Source organism: Salvia splendens, chromosome 8 (genome assembly GCF_004379255.2).
Source record: "Salvia splendens isolate huo1 chromosome 8, SspV2, whole genome shotgun sequence".
NCBI classification, from domain to species: Eukaryota; Viridiplantae; Streptophyta; class Magnoliopsida; order Lamiales; family Lamiaceae; genus Salvia; species Salvia splendens.
In genome coordinates this window covers 27,203,113-27,221,874 of record NC_056039.1, presented here as the reverse complement: position 1 = coordinate 27,221,874, position 18,762 = coordinate 27,203,113, and the positions used below count along the sequence as shown (strand labels likewise).

At 40.6% G+C, this 18,762-nt stretch overlaps 3 protein-coding genes across 3 annotated transcripts; 1 reads left to right on the top strand and 2 right to left on the bottom strand.

The window, feature by feature from the left end:
• The first annotated feature begins 19 nt into the window (after positions 1–19).
• Positions 20–2,173, top strand: LOC121744932. The gene is made up of 3 exons (XM_042138645.1): positions 20–569; positions 646–1,007; positions 1,279–2,173. The coding sequence occupies exons 2-3, from the start codon at positions 915–917 to the stop codon at positions 1,888–1,890; spliced, it is 705 nt and encodes a 234-aa protein (XP_041994579.1). The 5' UTR covers positions 20–569; positions 646–914; the 3' UTR covers positions 1,891–2,173.
• Positions 1,948–3,419, bottom strand: LOC121744936. The gene is made up of 2 exons (XM_042138650.1): positions 3,031–3,419; positions 1,948–2,440 (listed from the first exon to the last, which is right to left on the bottom strand). The coding sequence occupies exons 1-2, from the start codon at positions 3,147–3,149 to the stop codon at positions 1,948–1,950; spliced, it is 612 nt and encodes a 203-aa protein (XP_041994584.1). The 5' UTR covers positions 3,150–3,419.
• Positions 3,420–9,224: 5,805 nt separating this feature from the next.
• LOC121744909 (BTB/POZ domain-containing protein At1g04390-like) lies at positions 9,225–11,403 on the bottom strand. Its single transcript, XM_042138614.1, has 2 exons — positions 11,063–11,403; positions 9,225–10,862 (listed from the first exon to the last, which is right to left on the bottom strand). Exons 1-2 carry the CDS (start codon positions 11,326–11,328, stop codon positions 9,725–9,727), a joined length of 1,404 nt encoding a protein of 467 aa, XP_041994548.1. The 5' UTR covers positions 11,329–11,403; the 3' UTR covers positions 9,225–9,724.
• Between the last annotated feature and the right edge of the window lie 7,359 nt (positions 11,404–18,762).

Genomic DNA, 18,762 nt, shown 5'->3' with positions numbered 1-18,762 from the left:
TGGAGGATGGAGTTAACAATCACACCCTCGTGTTTGGTTGAAGAGATTCATATCCCGAGATTGTAACACCTCTGTTTGGTTTGGGTTGCATAAAGTATAGATAGGCAATACGGAATGACGGTGTTGTCCTCAAATATTTGTTAAAATCCCAATTTGCCCTCTTCATCCCTAAATTGGGGCTGCCAATTTAATACGCGGTATACCCTAGCTCCCGCCCACGCAATTGATTCCGAAGGACTTCTCAATCACCTTGTGGAATCGACGACGGCGAACGAAGGTTGAAGCTCCACCACAGGTCTGTTATTCGGTTATCAGAAGTAGTTAGGCTGTTTTGCCAATGTGATTGTTGCTACCAATCTGTGTTACGTAATATTTGATGAAAGCCGATGGCGGCGAAAGCTTATTCATGGTTTCGGTATTGTGTCAACCTACATCCATACATTTATTGTGTTTGTTATTTGCTTTCTTTGTTGCATATAAAACCAGGAAATAAGTATCACAATTGCTTCATCCTATGGCATCTCAACACCGAAGCGCTAATGACAATGACGGGAGTCCATTACCAGATGGTAATGTCTTCATCTAAGCTCCGTTCTTTTGCGTAGGAGTTACGGACGTGATAGTGCCCTGCTTTTTTCGGTGCAGGTAGCTCAGATATGGTGCCCAACAAAGGGGTAATAGCAGCTGCAGGTGCAGGTGCAAGACGTTGTTGGACAGAACGCGAGGAGACTATTCTTATGTCAGCCATGAAAGAGTTGGCTGCAACCGGTTGGAAGTCCGATAATGGGTTTCGTTCAGGTTATCTGACTCGTGCTCTGGAGGCACTTAAACGTGAATTTCCATAAACTGATATTTGTGTTCACCCTCACATCAAGTCAAAAATCACCACCTGGAAAAAGAATTACTACTCTCTAATGCAAATACTTGACCGTAGTGGAGTTGGTTTCAATGCGGATGGTGACTTCAAGATAGACATCGATGATGAACAATGGACACAAGTTGTGGCGGTATAACTAGTCAAATTTTGTGTTTGGATATAGTAGTATGTGCTTATGCAAGTGTGTTTTACTTTCCCCCCCTATATCTGTTATTATGGTGTTTGATTATCCACGGTTAGCTTCCGTTTGAATGATTCACGCATTAGTACCATGAGTAAGTGAGTTTGGTAATTGTGGCTGCCTGTTAAAGTTGCAACTTTAACTTTATTAGTATTTGAAGTCTTATTTTCAGTTGGCTGTACACATGGTTATTGGTGTCTTTTATTGAATGTGTCTTCAGAAAGACATTAATGCCAAGTACATGAGGAATAAGTCGTGGCCAATGTTCAATGACTGGAAGGAGATTTTCGGCAAGGACCGTGCGGATGGGCTTAATGTAATGGACACCGGGGAGGCTGTTCAAAAGATATATGGTTCTAAGGTTGATGCTGGTTCAAGTTCAGCCAAATCTTCACCGATGACCTTAGATGAACTATTCTCAGATGAAGTTTTTACTGGAGGTGTAGTGCCTGAGATGGTAGATGAGAGCACCTCGGCCCCGGCACCAGCGAGACTACCTGCGAGGGTACCAACCAAATTGTATCCAAAAAAGAGGAAGGCCGAGGACAAAATGGACAGTGTCCTTGCTATGATGAATCGCATCCATGAAGGCACCAATGAGCGGCTGAAGGACATATCTAACCGAATTGGTTATGAGTTTGATTTAAGCACAAAGAGAACCGAGGTCTTCAACCAGCTGAAAGGCATGGCCGGGCTCACCATCAAACAACAGTTTTATGCGGCAAAGAAGTTAGTAAAGGAGCCAGAGCTAATGGATCTGTTCAGGGGATTGGATGAATGGGCACGGCCGGCGTTTGTGCTTGATCTCCTGGAGACGGATGGAATGATTTGAAATTGGTGAAGTATGTTGCTTTTGTATGTATGTTCCATCTAAAGCTCCTAGACAACCCTACAATGTCAACAGTTGGAATAGCATTAGTATACCGTATAATACACCCAACAGCGAGATTACACATACCTTAAAACACTTCCATCGTGAGTCCGTGCAGTCATCCCCAACCGGTTCCGGTTTAACCAAAAAAATGTCATGCAAAGTAAGCACCCCACGTAGCACAACATGAGTGTACTTAGAAACTGTTTCAGAAGAACGCATGAAATCGTGTCCTACAACCCGTGTCTTTTTGTGGTGGGACAAAATGGACAAAAACATAGCAACTTGTTCCTCAACGGTGACAAATTTTTGGTCGAATAATTCTACCCGGTCCCGTAGAATGCGACACAATCTACCGAAAGTGTTTCTATCCATACGCAAATTGTCCACGCAGGAACGATCAGAAACCCGGACAAGCCTATCCACCTGCTTTACATGTGCGGGAATGGCTTCAATCATAGCCTCGGTAATTAATCCCCCCACCCTCCGTTTCCTTTTTTGTGATTTGGATCTGGCCAAATTGATAAACATGGTGATTAGAAGCATGTTCATCCGATGATTTCTCAGTATTTCCTCAAGTAAGATCAATAGCTCTGTTGGTTCTGTTCTTGCAATCTACACGAACAATATGCACAAGATTCCTCAGATTGAAATACACACCACAACACCATGACATTGGACATAATAATCACTGCTGAAGCATCACATAAACATTAACATTGAATCATAAATCAATTGCATAAACCTATTTGACTTGGCCTCAAATTCATGAAAGTTTATGCAACAAAAAACATACAATAACCCCCTATCACAAACAAATCTGCAAAACATAATAGGCTGTATTTGTGAAGGCCGATCTGTCTACGCAGAACTCCATTCTCGTTTAAGAACAAAACAAATTCCATTCAGTTTATGCAACAAAATTAATACAATAACACCCAAAATTATTTAACAGCACACGTTCGGCAGTTTATGCTCACATTGAGAAGGCCATGGGAATGAACACATTCAACTCAATCTCATCATTAACCGAATTGGCTGGAGTAATTTCAATCTCGGCTGGGTACACATTTTTCGGGATCGGATTTTTTAAGAACTTACCTTCTGAACAACGTCTTGGTCGGCCATGGCTCTTCGTCGTCCGATGTAGCCCGAACCCTCACTTGCAACCTGCAAATACACGCAGGCGCGGTGAGAAATTCGAATAGTAGTTCAACCATCTCAATTCGGGAACCAACATATGAAAAACAGGCTTACCGTGAACTCTTCCCTTACAGCCTCTCACCGATTTCGGCGACCTCTGGAAATTGTTGCTCAAATGTGGAAGAGGTAGATGGAGATGGAGTAAATGAAGGGGTATTGGAGTCAATTGATGCAAAATTTGAAATCTTCACTTTGTTGATTGCGTACAATCGCACGTCGAAGCACCGATGGAGTTATCGGTTTTTTGGAGATCCATAACTCAATCCGAGCCGGGTCGTTAGATTGAAGATGCGGGTCAGAGTGATTGCTATCATGCCAACCAAACATGGAATAGAGGGTGGATACAAATGACTATCTATGGCTATCAAGGAAACCAAACGAGCCCCTAGTATTTTGTAAATTTTGTGTCGACTTTGATGAGCTGAATCATACTGTTCATTTTACTCTGAAATTTCATATGATCGTGTGATTATATTATTGTATCATTATATCCTGTCAGGCCTATTAGAGGGAGGAATGACAGCAGCAGCACCAGCAGTTCTCCTCCGCCTAAGCCATAAATCATGATACAAATCAAGCTGTGTTGAGTTTCAGCAGTGCTCTATAATTTTGGGGAAAATCTTATACAAAATCTACTTCGTACCTGGATGCTTTCAATTACACATTTATTTTAGTGAGATTCTATTCTCCAATGTAATTTAGGGACCTGCTTGAATGATTATATTATTGACTTTTGCTGATACTAAAATTGGAGACCTCGAATTGAAATTATGAAATAAACGTTTAAATACAACAACAAAGACGTGTAACATTTCCCGTACATAATCCAATCTTTATCAAGCATTTTGTGGAAAGCAGGCGAAGAAGTCGTGTTGCGTTGGCATTTTGTGTAACATTTAGAGCATCTCCAATAACCGGCGTCACCACCGCCACGCCGATTTTTTGCCACGTGGTCTTCAAAAGGCTCCATGTAATGATTAGACACGAATTTCGACCTTTTCTTCCAATGTTGAATGTAAGCCTTGTTCTGCATAGTCCAGCTCGTCTTAGATTTTCCACGACGATTTGTTTTGAAATGAGGTTCATTGAAACCCCAATCACGCAATTTCGGAATGAACGGATTGCCTCCAAATTGTCTCACAACGCGCTCAGGCTCATGTGCTTCGACAATAGCCCAACAAACCATGTACGTCACAGATCTCCAACTGTTGTTTATCTCGAGGCAGAAGTCTGGCAATTGATGGTCCACATTTGGCATCCAAATAAACTACAATAACAAGTTTACATTAGACTATTAGACAAATATATATCAAAACATTATTCATTTTACCTGGCTATTTTGGAGTAATGATAACTGTTCACGATAATGTCGAACTGAATGTTTGGGGGCTTTGTTTATCATATATGAGCCAGTCCACCTACAATGAGAAAAGTTTCCAATTTAATATGTTGTCATTAAATACATAAAAGAGAGGAAACAATAAACTTACATTAATGCACATGGAGTGTTGTTTGTATGTATACGTGCCATCACAAAATTGGGTCTCAAAGTGGGCATTCTCTCCCATACCCACAGCTATAGGAGTACTGTTGGACCTCCAATGTCTATCCTTTTGCCCATGAACGCCTCACAAAGATTATGATATAATGTAGCAAGTGCAGCACTCTCCCAACAATCATAGAGGCAGCCTCTACATCTCGAAGTTGAGTCAACCACATCAGAGGTATCTTACACCCTGAGCCGTCGGGTAATATCAACCCTCCTAATAGCACAAGCACAATCATACGTGCCCGTTGAATGTAGACTTCATCTTCCAGACCATCTTCTAACGGTTCAATCTTCATCCTATGTATTAGAGCCGATACCAAGATACCGTTTTCCTTCATCTCGCTTTGAAGGGGATAGAAGCCCAACAGTTCATCACATAAACTCTTCCACCTAGATTCACAATAACCATTTCCTATAAAGGGTACTCCATCTACACATAGAGCCCATAATACTTGAGCGTCCTGTAATGTAATAGTAGTTTCTCCTACGGGAAGATGGAATGTATGTGTCTCTGGCCTCCAACGTTCAACCAAAGCTGTGATCAAAGCATGATCTACATCTAGAGACTTCCCACAGTAAAAAAAACTCCACCAAAACCAAATCTGCAGACATAATCAATCACGCGTCTGTGATGATTATCTATTTCCCAAAAATGCCCCTCAAAGCGCCGAATATTGAAAGGAGTTGCTTCGTCGCCTGCCCACGCCTTGCGAGATATATGACTGTGCTGATAATGCAATACAGAAGGATCTTCTGGTCCATATCTCGACATCCTAATACAATTAACAACATGTTTAATTATAATATAGAAGGATCTTCGGCTCATCATCTAGTTAAGTGTATATATAAAAATCAATTAGTATACATTACTCCATATATTTTACTTATATTTCAAAATTCAATCAGCTTATATAGAGTTCAATTCTCTGAGATCAAATCCAACACCAAATCTTAGTTACTAACGGCAATTTTCATCAAACAACAATCTTAATTTATCAAAACAAATCAATTTTCATTGTTAAGAGAACTAAACAAATCTAAAGTTGACGGTGCTTTCAACTAATTTGCTTTTAACTATTCTAAATCCGATTAAGCAAAGTATACTTTTTGATTGGAACAAATTACAAAATAATAAGGTTAAACATTGTAAAGTTTAATGTCTTTTAACATATGTCTTTCAACACCAAATTCATCCCAGCACCAAAAATTCGAAACCAATTTCAATAATTCAACAAAAATTCGACACCAATTTCAATAATTCACAAATTCAATAATTCAACAAAAAATTTCAAACCATGAACCCTAAATCTATAACCAACTAAAATCGAAATTAAGGGTAAAAAGTTACCTAACAACACTTAAAAGAGGAATGGGAGCAGCTAGATGTCGGATTCACTTCGATTTTCGTCAGCTAGATGACGAATTCACCGTCTCGTCGCTGGGCGTGCAGAGGGAGCTGCTGGGAGTAAAGGAAGAGGGGAGAAGCGTCGATTTTTCATTCATTCAAACACGCATGAGCTTGATGCGTGTTTAATTAAAACACGCATGAGTGTTTTGTATATACGCAAGAGACTATCGCGTGTTTGGTTAAAACACGCAAGAGGCTGACGCGTCTTTCCCATCACTAGTAATGTTTTTTTTCCGGGTACAAATGGCAGATATTATCTCTCATTACGTACATTCGTGGAATTTAGCCCATTTATTTATCAATCAAAAATAAGTTTTGAGTTTGGTTGAAATGGTTGGAGATGTCACTCCAATTAATTAGACTCCCGAAGAAGCCAATGACACAATTTTCATTTTTCTTGTTTACAATATTTTCACCAAGTATCTTAAGCTATCCATTCCTGGGCATCAGATTGATTGGGCTTCTACCCCGAATGGAGTGAGTAAGAGTACTACTACATTTCATAGGCATTATTTCTTGTATAAACAAAGACGCTTCATCAAAATTAACATTGCAAAATACCACTTAATGAAGTATAATATACAAGTGTAGCCCGAGGTATACACCGGTGATGTGAAGGAGAGTTGTATTATCAATACCAGCAGCAATAATTCAGTTTGCCTCTACGATAACATTTCTGTAAAATACAAATCGTTCTGATCAGCTGCGCTTTGCTCTAGTCCACCCTAATTATAGTTCCATTTCGATCTCCACCCAAGTCCAACTACCAAATAGGTTAACATCATTTCTCTTGGGATGAGTCACTGACAAAAAGATAATACTGATGATATATTACACACAGTCATCTGGACTGAGCACGCTCTCGAGAAAGCCGGACTGATGCATCTCGCACCATCTCAACAAGATTGTTGTCTAAGCCATCGAGCTCGCCAGAATTGCGCAGACGATGATATGAAGGTGCCATATGGTCTGCCGCCGCTTTAGCCAGTCTCCACTGGGAGAAATTAGCAGCAGTTTGAATTACTTTAGTAGACAAGTGCTCAGTTGAATCCAAGAAAGAGATTACAACTTCGTAACATTGTTCATGAAGGTCTTCAATAAACCAAAACTCAGCAAGCCAACACAGGTCTTCAATAGACAGTCAAAAGTGGGCACAGACAAATGCTCAGAGTAAAACCAACTGACCAATTTATCGAGAGACTCCCAACTTCCAGGGACCTTGACAACTTGCAAATGACTGCAATGAGAATCACAAGTAATAAATTAACCTTTCAGGATTTGCAGCAAACACATGGTCTTTTTGGGCCAAATACTTCCTGAGACATAAAATTTGTTAGTGAGTGATACTCCACCTATTTAAGACAATGATTAGGCTCTCTTAGGACTCCTATTATTTTATTATTATTGGTGCTGTCGGCAGTGTACATGAGAATATCTAAGGTAAGTGATTTTTCTATTCAGGGCTGTCTACCTTCAGAGTTCATGGGAAAAAGCCCTTAAATGCTAATTAGAACATATCCAAGAGAACAATACGTTCTACTTGAGAGAACAAGCATATTCATGATTGGAATTAAATGAAGAAAAGTATGAAGGTGCCATCACATCTAATGGATCCATAAAAAAGTAAGAATATTAAATGCATTCTCAGCCACATAGTCTAATCTACAAAACTGCAAATACAGAAGATAAAACTTATGTTGGAACCGAACAATGTCTCAGACTTTGAAGTCTACAAAAGATTAAACAGCAAAATGTAACAAAACATTTGATTTGATATGTTATGTAAAAACTTATGCCCATAAACTAAATATCTGAGTACCTTTCTCTCATTCCTGATTGAAATAACGCCCGCAAATAATCACAACTTGCCTCTACTATAACTTTGTGAACATGCCGATGTGGAACCAAAGAGGAGCAACTATTGCACTTCCAATTCACCAGTGGCATCGTGCTGCTAGCTTCAAATATGAGATCCCTGAATCCATGAATAAAACAAAAGAAAATATGAAAACATAGCTACAGAAAAATGTGGGGAACAAATAACAGCAAAAATAAGAAACTCCTCACCCAACACTCCCATCAATATAGAATAGCCCTTTCTCCAACTATGCATATAGTAAGATAGCTTCATATACCCATGTCCTGCAATTGCTAGTCACTGTATCCACGACTCAAGTTATATTTTGCAACCTCTTCTTATTAAACCAGTGTCCATGTCAAATAACAATGTTTAAGATGGTGTATGCATAACAGTGTTGTTCGGGGCGCCCCGGGGCGATGAGGGGGGACCCCGGGTCGCGGGGCGACGGGGCGAGAGACCCACGAATCGGGGCGCCAGAATAGCCGAATGATGATTATATTTATGTCTCTTTTATAAGTTTGTTGCTTGAATGTTTATCACATCAAATAAATCTACATACATCATTACTCCATATTAAAAAAAAAAGAAGATTACACGAAAAATATAAATTTTTAAACAACATAACATAACTAAATAACTTAATTTTATTATCAAAAATCATCAAAGTTCCAAAAAAAGTTGCAAAACATAAAATAATTAACTAAATAATATCATCATCACTCAGAAGTAAGTCCTCTTCTCCTTCATCGGATACAACCAAATTAATATTTTCACTGTCATCTTCATTATCCACAAGAGTATGAGCACGCTAGAGCTTGAGGCTTGTTCTCTTGTGCTTGTGCTACCTCTAGTATGGTCTTCATAGGAATTTCTACTAGTATTCCTCTAATAGAATTCACACTCACGATCATATTTTTCTCAATCTGAGTTTGAAATGGACCCCTATATATCATATCGATATAGTAATAATTTTGAAATTAATTGTAATACTAATGGCTATCACATAATTTCAGAATTTAGATACTATGCCCAAAGTAAAGTTAAGATCTTTATACAGAAATAGTAAATTTCAGACTTTTAGATACTATGCACAAAATAAAGTTGATATCTTCAGACTGAAATAGTAGTATATTTTAAAATTTTATAATTAAACCCAATGTATCGGACAAAGTTGACATATACACCTTATAAATATGGACTAATTCAATATACCGTAAAAGTAATGGGGTCAATTAGAAAATAATTATTTTAATATTGGGACTAAATTGATGAAATTGTAGAAATTGCCGTCCACTAAAGAAACAATTAACGAAAATGCCAATCGCCTAAATCAATCCATTTCCTCCCTAAATCAACTCCACCGCGACAACGAACGACGCCGTTCAACCCACTCGGCGCCGCCATCTTCAGCTGGCCATTGAATTGCTTGGTTGCGTAATTGATTGCTTGCCTCAGCCTCTGCTTATCGTGATTGCATTTTTGATCAAACTTGATGCTCGAATTCGAATTCCCCCACATTTGACAGACGACCCAGGCGCTCCACGGCGACCCAGGCGCGCCCCACCGTCGCTCCACGGATCTCGCACGACCCCGCCGCATCGGGGCAATTACAGGCTCGCTTTGAGCGCCGCGCGCCCCGAGCGCGATTTTCACAACACTGATGCATAACAAGCAGATCAAGAATTCACAAGGCCACATGACCTTCTGAAACATGGCCCAATATCCAATCAACTAGCATGCAAAAGCCTATGGTCATTAACTGAGGTAATGGTACTTACGAATAATGTTGTCCACCTGGCCTAAGAGCAGGACTCGGATCAAAGCTTGGTAAAGGGATACCCCATTTCGGGTTTCTTTTAGAAAGCATTTGCACTAAAGGTTCCAGTTTACAATGCCTGGAGATAACTTTAAGCTTTCTGACATGGCCTTCTTCAGCTTGTAAATAACCTGAGTAAACATACTCCAGCAACTTCAACAATGATTGCTGATCCACTTGAGCAGAGAGATGGACTGCCTTTGTAATGTTTCTCTCAATATCCAATTCTGTGCTCGCTCCATTGGATGACTTCTCATCAGGAACTGCTGTCCCAGGAGGAAGTAATGATAGACATCTTACAGCGAGAATTACTTCATGAACATGGACAGATTCCTCATTAACAAGAACTAGATTTACATCAGAATGATCTCTCGCCCCAAGGGATTTCCCAATTCTCTTCCCCAAAGTACTTGGTAACCCATATAGTCCAAAATAGCTAAGCACATATGCAGCATACCATCTTGAACCATGAGCACTATGGTTTCTGCATATAGCTTCCAATTCCTCAATCAACTGGGATTCAGAAAATTCTATCTGGTTTTCAAAGGGATGAACTTTCAAAAAAGTAAAATGATGTAACAACTCAGCAAGGATCCACAAGCTAAAAATCAAAAGCACATCTTCCCCTTCCCAATCTTCTATGCCAAAAACACAACAACTCCTATCACTGAATGGATCACGTAAAAATGACACCAAAGCAGCTCTTTTGACACGGACAGGATTGTTTAACCACCATAGTATGAAGGCCAGCACAGTCTTCACCCCTTGGAATTTAATTATGAGTTCCCGATATGCAGGTAGGCTACAATAACTTGCCAAACTAATCAAGCTGACCATAATCTCAAGGTTTCCTGGAAGACCAAACATGCTACCAGTCAATCTCGCATTTAGAATGTTCAGTAAGTATTCAACATAATCCTTGGCATCCAGCCTAAGTACTTCGTGTAGTATGGACCTGGCTGAGGATGCAATCCATTTGCAAGGAGAATAAAGCATCATATGAACCGCCCTACTTGCTGATTCAGACTCCCTCATATATGTGAGACCATATTGAGAGACTCGGCGTAATGTCAGAACTGAGTTTGCGAAGGACAAGCTGCCAAAGAGACAAGAAAGAGAAAAGCATATAAACAGAATAAGCACCACATGTTAAACCGCCTCAATCAACTGTAATAACAAGAACTAATTACAGGGAGTAGCAGGAAAAAACCCACAACGATAATACTAATTGGAGAAGAAAAGGAAAATATTCCAACCTGAGCTACAAAAGCACTGTCTTGCAGATAGATGTATTACCATGCACATATTATGAGGACATTAAGTTGGAGTTCATTCCCTTGCACCTTATGATTGATATTTCCTGCATAATTAGCCGCAAGTCCACCAAGAATATCCCATACATATGGTCTGTAGGTAACTAGAAAATTTGCTTCATGGCTCTCCCGCACAATAATTATCAGATCATTCAAGGAGGACTCACGCTGCATTTTTTGAATTTTGGGATAATCTTCTAGAAGAAGATCAAGGAGTACTCTATCTACACCAGCCTTCCAAAAGTGCATGTGGTGATCACCGACCCATAAAATTATTGAAGCCCAACGCAAGCTTCCTCCACAAAAGATGGTTGGCTTTTAGCAGACTTTTCAGCAATTGAACTCCGACTCTTCAATGCATTGATGACAGCTTTGACAAGCAGTTCAGAGCATATATTCAGCATTTTTGTAGATCCTCTCCTGCTAAGCTGATAAAATTCATGAAGTAGAACAATTCAGACACAGAAATGTCTACAAGATCAATTCAGGATAATGGTCAATACATGAAAGGATACAGCTAAGCACCGAGCAAGTTTAAATGACTCCATGAGGACTGAATCAGTGTTTGAACTATCCATGTAGCTAACAACCATCTCAAGAAGGTGCTCTCCCTTTTCAAGAAGCTTCTCCGCACCATGTACACAAATGGCTGGAAAGCACAAAAGACAGAAAAAGTTGTTTACATGTACAAGATAAAGATGAACTTCAAAGAATAGGAAATATATCATAACAAATAATGTGATATCTAAAGAAGAATATAACTGCAGCACAGCAACTACTGAGTTTTCACACTGTATGATAGCATCCAAGATGTTTAAGAACTCAGAATCATTCCACACGGAGTATCTAAAGTTTGACCACCGCCACAATATTTTACTAAAAACAAATGACATCTCTAGAAAGTACTGAATTAGTTTTCCTTCTATATAGAACTGCTTGATATTTTGGACAATACAACTAACTACATTTGCTTCCTTCAGAAGATGCCACACTTCTTTTTCGTGTCTAGAATTTAACTTGGATAGAATGACATTCATGGATGCAGCACATGACATTGCAACTTGCCATTGTTGGCAAGATAATAAATCTGCTAAAGGATAGAGTATATCCAGAATATGAATATTCAGTATTGAACTCGGTAAAAAATTAACCAGCTTTACGGTAACATTAGAAGCCAGGCTCAATATTGATTGACTTTTGAACTCCAATATGCTCTTCATTGCTCTGACTATATCAACCACCGAATCCTGGAACAACATGAGTTAAATGGGGAAAATAAAAGTTAGACACGTGTGAACTAAGGTTGTGAGCAATTCATATTGCTAGTTTAGATCTTTCATAATCTATGTACCTTGACAAGTGGGTATTGCAACGTTTCGCTAGAGATACACTCAAGGAACGCATCAATTGAACGAAGCACTTGTCTTTGTATCTCATTGTCTGAACAGTTCCATTTCTCTTTCCTCTCCCAGCTTCTGCAATCACAAGTTGCAATATAATGTGATGTAACTACTTTTAAAAGAGACTAAATTTGCTATCGTTTTGTTGTTAAAAAGCTACTCCCTCCATCCCACTTAAGATGACACATTTTCCTTTTAGTTTGTCCCAACTAAGATGACACATTTCCTTTTTCGGAAACTCTCTCTCTCCAATTAATACACCCAGCCACTTTTTCCCACTCCTATTAAAATATTCATCTCTCTTTCTCTCTCTATTTTAATACTTACACCCACCTTTTCTCTCTCCAATTAAACACATTAACCAATAACTCCTAAAATCACGTGTCGGCCAAGAAATGTGTCATCTTAGCCGGGACGGAGGGAGTATTACTATGGTAACTCTGAATGGGAAGACGTATGTACCAATATAATACCCAAGAAATCAAAGTGGATAAAATAAGCAGTGAACCAACCACTATACTTTCCATCTAAAACCAAGCAATGTTTGATAGAAAATGCGAATATTTTAGTTTGAGAAGTTTTTAATGGGATATTAAGCAACAGAATGCTCAGATCGAGGATAAAATATGAATAATCATTGACTTGGATGAATTTGTTTGGGAAAAATCTTGTGTTTTAGGCTTTTAGCATAGCTCTGGGCCTCTAGCCATGGAAGGTTTTGCTATTAACAACTTCAAAGATTAGCATTGAGCAATGCTACTTCAGATATATGCTAGGAGAGGCTTAAGTAAGAACTAAGAACTGCAGCAAAATATTGAAATGACTAGCATTTTGTGTATTAGGCTGCAGAGTTCCATGCTCCAGATTAAATACATATACATGTATTGATATTTAACAGACAGAGGAAAATCTATTTACGATAAAATGAGTACAAGGGGATGAGGTATCCATGCTGATTAAAATAAGGTCGGATCTGAATCTGATTAAACATTAACAGTGAACTATGCATATAACTTGCACAAGGAGAGGCACCATGAGCGTTTTGATATTCGTACCTAATCGGAACAGAAGTTTTCCATTCACTACTGAGGTGCACACACCACATTTAGCAGCCTTAATAAATACCTAATACTCCTCTCTAGCTTAAAGCGTACTGTTGATCTATGTATATGCAGGCAATGCATATGTAAAGAAATTTCTGAAACTTATCCGAAGAGAAGAATAAATGACACCTACACAAACCGAAATTGTTCAGCAAGATTGAACTCTTAAATAAGATGAAATAGTAATTCTTCACGAATTAATCCCCATTTCCCAGCAACTTCAAATAGCACCGAAAGCAAATAGATGAAACCTCGAGGCAGAAAGCGTAAACTATGTCTGTGATTGAGCAGCGTGATGGGATACGAACTAAACAACTAAACAATAATTGCGAGCCCAATAGCAGTGACGGCCCATCAGCCCCAAAACCCAAGAAAGAGTATCAGTTCGGCACAACCAAAGAGTTTGGTCACAGCCTATAGCTCGGTAAGAGCCGACCAATCGAGCTCAACTCTCAGATCGGCAAAAGCTGATCGGCAAAGTTCAGCAGTTCGGTCTCAGTATTCGACCGAACAAGGAGATAGTGGACCCATGCAGGATCTCCACGACCTCCATTACACCCACGATCTATTTAGTGGTATTAAGCAGTTATCAACCCCCTACCAGGGCTGCAAACCACGATCTTAGTTCGAATGTATAAATAGAACTTAGATCAGATAGACCAGGGTTAAGTTCTCTAGATCCTGAATCTCATATAGCAAATCAGTATTGTAATCTGTAAGCTAGATCAAGCAATACAAATTTGCCATCTATTCTTCCCGTGGACGTAGATTTACCTCAGTAAATCGAACCACGTAATTTTCAGTGTTGTGATCTTCATTTATTACTTGCATTTATTCCCATCAAAAATTCGCTAAATCATCACTGGCGCCGTCTGTGGGAACACAGAAAACCAAAACTGTGATAAAAGCGAGTTTTTGATCCTCTTCCACCAAAAAATGCGTACCAGATCACATAATACCCATACTTCCGTCCGTGATGAACGTGAGGAAGCTAGTCCAGCCCGTAGGTCTGGAAAACAGCCTCGGGAGAAATCTGCCTCCAGTTCTCACGGTGAAAGAACAAACCACTCAAAAAGTCATCGCACCGAGCCTCCCCAGCAGCTCGATTTGAATGAGGCTGTCAAGTTGTTCTTGGCTGAGAAGCAGGATGAGTTCTTAACATTCCTGCAAAAGAGCCAGAAGCCGGAGAAGAAAACGGCGGATTCTCCCTCCCCCTCCAGACATGAGAGTCACTACCGCAGTAGTGTCGTATCTTCTAGGAGAAAGAATCCTCACCACCGATATGTTCCTTCTCCTCCTTGTTACCGAAATCACAGGAGAACTCCATCTCCACCATACCGTAGAGATGTCGGATTCGCTATGTATGGAGCGCTGAAGACTCCATTTTTGGATGATATCACCAGAACTCCGTTGCCACAGAATTACCGAACTCCGTCAGTGACTTATGACGGGTTAGTGGATCCTCATGATTTCCTGGGACGCTATCAGTATAATATGGCGAACCAAGGTCTCAATGAGGTTCATATGTGTAAGCTGTTTCCCGAGCTGCTAATCGGGAACACAAGAAGGTGGTTTGATAGCCTCCCTCAAGGCAGCATTAGATCTTACAGAGATCTAATGGATGCTTTTCATAGGAGATTCTTCCAGAAAGCTGAAACCCGAATCACTTCGGCTCAGCTGCTTTCTATACGTCAAGGTCGCGATGAAAATATTAGCGACTTCATGACAAGATTCCACAAGGAATGCCTACAAGTAGATGATCTCAATGATCTACTTGTCATTTCGGCATTCCAAAATGGAATTCTGCCAGGAGCTCTCTACAGAAAGCTCGTTGAATGCAGTCCGCAAACAGCTCAAGAGATGTGGGACATTGCGGACCAGTTTTCTCGTGCTGATGAGGCAGACCGTCGAAAACGGTCTTTAGACAGCTCTTCCAGAGGAGACAAGAGGAAGCCCGATCATAGCGATCAGGGACATCCTCGCCGAACTCCTTTTGAAAGAATTCAAAGGGCACCGGTACAAGACAGATTGGGACCACGTCTCAATCCTGAGAAACCACCCGCTCAGTTCGTACCATTGAACAAGTCGAGAGCGGAAATTTTCGAACTGCATTCTGATATGTTCGAAAAAACCAAAGCCGATGACGAAATCGGCCACGCGCCGAAGTCAGGATAAATATTGCTCCTTCCATCAAGACCACGGTCACGATACCGAGGAGTGCCGAAATTTGGCAGCAGATATTGATGTTCTTGTGAAAGCAGGGACGTTAAAAAAATACCAAAGCAAGCCGCCGAAAAAGAATAAGAAATAGAGAAGTGCGAACTGCGCTCCTCAGGATCCTAAAAGGCAACAGGATCCCGAAGACGATGACGAGCCGCAATATGATGGAGTGATCCAGACTATTGACGCTCTCCCAGCCGGGAAGACTAAATCGTCTCTAAAATCAGAGCGCAGAGGCTTCAATCGAGAGGAGCCAACACATAAAAGGCTGAAGAAGGAGGAAGTAATTACATTTTCAGATGCAGATCCCGTCCCGGCCATTTCTCCTCATCAAGACGCTATTGTCATTCAAGCTGGAGTGGCAAACAAACTGATCCACAGAGTGTTTGTGGATACAGGAGCGTCGGTTAGCATTCTTTTTAAAGAATGTTTTGATAAACTGGAAGTGGATCCAGCTCGGCTCAGTCCGGCCCCAATTCCTCTGAAAAGTTTCGCCCAGGAGGACACCCGCCCTGAAGGTATTATCAGCCTTCCGATTACGGTAGGAAGAGCGCCTACTAGCTCCAGTACGGTGATCGAGTTTTTTGTGGTAAAAGCTCGATCCCCGTATAACATTATACTGGGAAGAGACTGGCTCAACACAGTTCGGGCCATTTGCTCTACTTATCACCTCACAATCAAGATCCCCACTAAAGGAGGGATAGCAGTCATCCGAGGTGATCAAAAGAGAGCAAAAGAATGTTTGCAGATTGCGCTTAAAAGTGCCGAACAATCAGATCGGCACCATCAAGCATAGCAATCACAGCAGCCGGAGTCAGAGGCAGGCGAAATGAACGAAGTCACACCGGAGCCGAACTCGATGAAAGTTCAGTTATACGAAGATGATCCATCCAGAACGGTCAAGATCGGTTTCGCGGGAACACCTCTACTCCGGGAAAAGACCATCCAGCTCCTCAAAGAGTACAAAGATGTCTTTGCGTGGTCTCCGTTGGACATGACTGGAGTGTCTCCCGAGGTAATTACACATCGGTTAAATATTGATCCTTCAGTCCGGCCTATAAAACAGAAGCAAAGACTCTTTGCGGCAGAAAGAAATCAAGTCATCCATGACGAAGTCCGCCAATTACTGAAAGCGGATGTATTATTTGAAGTAAAATATCCTTCTTGGGTGGCCAATCCTGTGATGATCAAGAAAAAAGAAGGAGGATGGCGGATGTGCATAGATTTTACGGATCTAAATAAGCACTGTCCTAAAGATTGCTACCCCCTTCCCAACATAGATAAAAAAAGTAGAAGCTCTGATAGGCTTCGAAATTTTCTGTTTTCTTGATTTGTATAAAGGATACCACCAAGTTTTAAAGGATGAGAATGATGCTTCAAAAACGGCTTTCATTACTGACTTCGGTATTTTTGCTTATAAAAAGATGCCATTTGGTTTAAAGAATGCCGGAGCCACATATCAAAGGATGGTAGATAAGCTATTTCGGCACCTGATCGGAAAAGAGGTTGAAGTATATGTTGACGACATAGTTGTTAAAAGCAGAAGCACTTCGGAGTACGAAAATAATCTCAAATCCACTCTCGACGTGCTCAAAAAAGCCAACCTCAAACTCAATCCCCAAAAATGTACCTTTTTGGTAGATTCGGGAAAATTTCTGGGTTGTTGGGTTTCAAAGGAAGGACTCAAGGCAAATCCCCTAAAGGTTCAAGTTGTTCAGAACATGGCAATGCCGAAGTCCATACATGATGTGCAAAGGCTAACTGGATGTCTAGCCGCACTGAATAGATTCCTTTCCCAAGCAGCCGAAAAGCAAATGCCGTTCTTCAATGTTTTGAAGAAGGCACCAAAGTTTGAGTGGGGAGCCGAACAGAAAAAGGCTTTTGACGAACTCAAAAGTTATTTAACCGAACTTCCTACTCTCTCTGCTCCAACAGATGCCGAAGTGATATTCTTATATTTAGCAGCATCAGATCAAACCATTAGCGCGGTGCTTGTGCGAGAAGAAGGCCTAAAACAGCGTCCTATCTACTTTACAAGCCGAGCATTAAGAGGTCCCGAAACAAGGTATCAACCTCTGGAAAAAATTGCTCTGGCATTAGTAAATGCAGCAAGGAGACTGCGGCCATATTTCTATGCTCACAAAGTATGCGTCTTAACCGATCTTCCACTTCGGCAAGTTTTGACTAAGCCAGAAGCATCAGGCAGAATTGCCAAGTGGGCCATAGAGTTGGGAGAACATTCAATAGAATATCTACCTCGGAAAGCCATCAAGGGACAAGCCTTGGCAGATTTTCTTGTAGAGGCAAAGTTCGATCAGGCAATCCCTATTATTGCCGAACAGAAAAATCCTACCAATGATGAACTAACACAGCCCCAGAAACCCGAAGTAGAGCCGACGGACTGTTGTATTGGATTCGTAGATGGAGCTTAGAATAAGACAGGAAGTGGAGCTGGTATTCTACTTATCGCTCCCGACGGACACGAAGTAACTTATTCACTTCGGTTCTTATTCCCAACCACTAATAACGAAGCCGAATACGAAGCCCTTCTTGCCGGACTTCAGTTAGCGCAACGTCTACTTGTCAAATCTCTCAAAATTCATTGTGATTCACAAGTCATAGTGAATCACATGCTGGGTACGAGTGAAGCCCGTGGTGAAAGGATGAAAAAATACTTGGACAAAGCGCAAAGTATTAGCCGAAATTTCTCTTATTTTCGGATAATCCGCATTCCCAGAGCGGGAAATAGCCGAGCAGATACTTTAAGTAAGTTGGCCTCATATCCGAGCTCAAAGGTGGAGGAATTACCGCACAGAAGCATTGATGAAGCTGAAGTACACTCAGTAACCAGTTCACCAAACTGGATGACGCCAATATTAAAGTATCTAGATCAAGGACAACTGCCCGAGGATAAGAGAGAAGCAAGGAAAATCACATGCCGAGCACGTCGGTATGAACTT

What these genes read in the sequence shown, in the direction of transcription:
- LOC121744909 (XM_042138614.1), bottom strand. Translation starts at nt 11,328, where the DNA reads ATGCACTTTTGGAAGGCTGGTGTAGATAGAGTACTCCTTGATCTTCTT. An exon ending in GTCCTCATAATATGTGCATG is followed by an intron (nt 10,863 to 11,062) that starts GTAATACATCTA and finishes TCTCTTTGGCAG; the next exon opens with CTTGTCCTTCGCAAACTCAG.
- LOC121744932 (XM_042138645.1), top strand. Translation starts at nt 915, where the DNA reads ATGCAAATACTTGACCGTAGTGGAGTTGGTTTCAATGCGGATGGTGAC. An exon ending in AATGGACACAAGTTGTGGCG is followed by an intron (nt 1,008 to 1,278) that starts GTATAACTAGTC and finishes ATGTGTCTTCAG; the next exon opens with AAAGACATTAATGCCAAGTA.
- LOC121744936 (XM_042138650.1), bottom strand. Translation starts at nt 3,149, where the DNA reads ATGGTTGAACTACTATTCGAATTTCTCACCGCGCCTGCGTGTATTTGC. An exon ending in ACCAAGACGTTGTTCAGAAG is followed by an intron (nt 2,441 to 3,030) that starts GTAAGTTCTTAA and finishes CAATTTGGCCAG; the next exon opens with ATCCAAATCACAAAAAAGGA.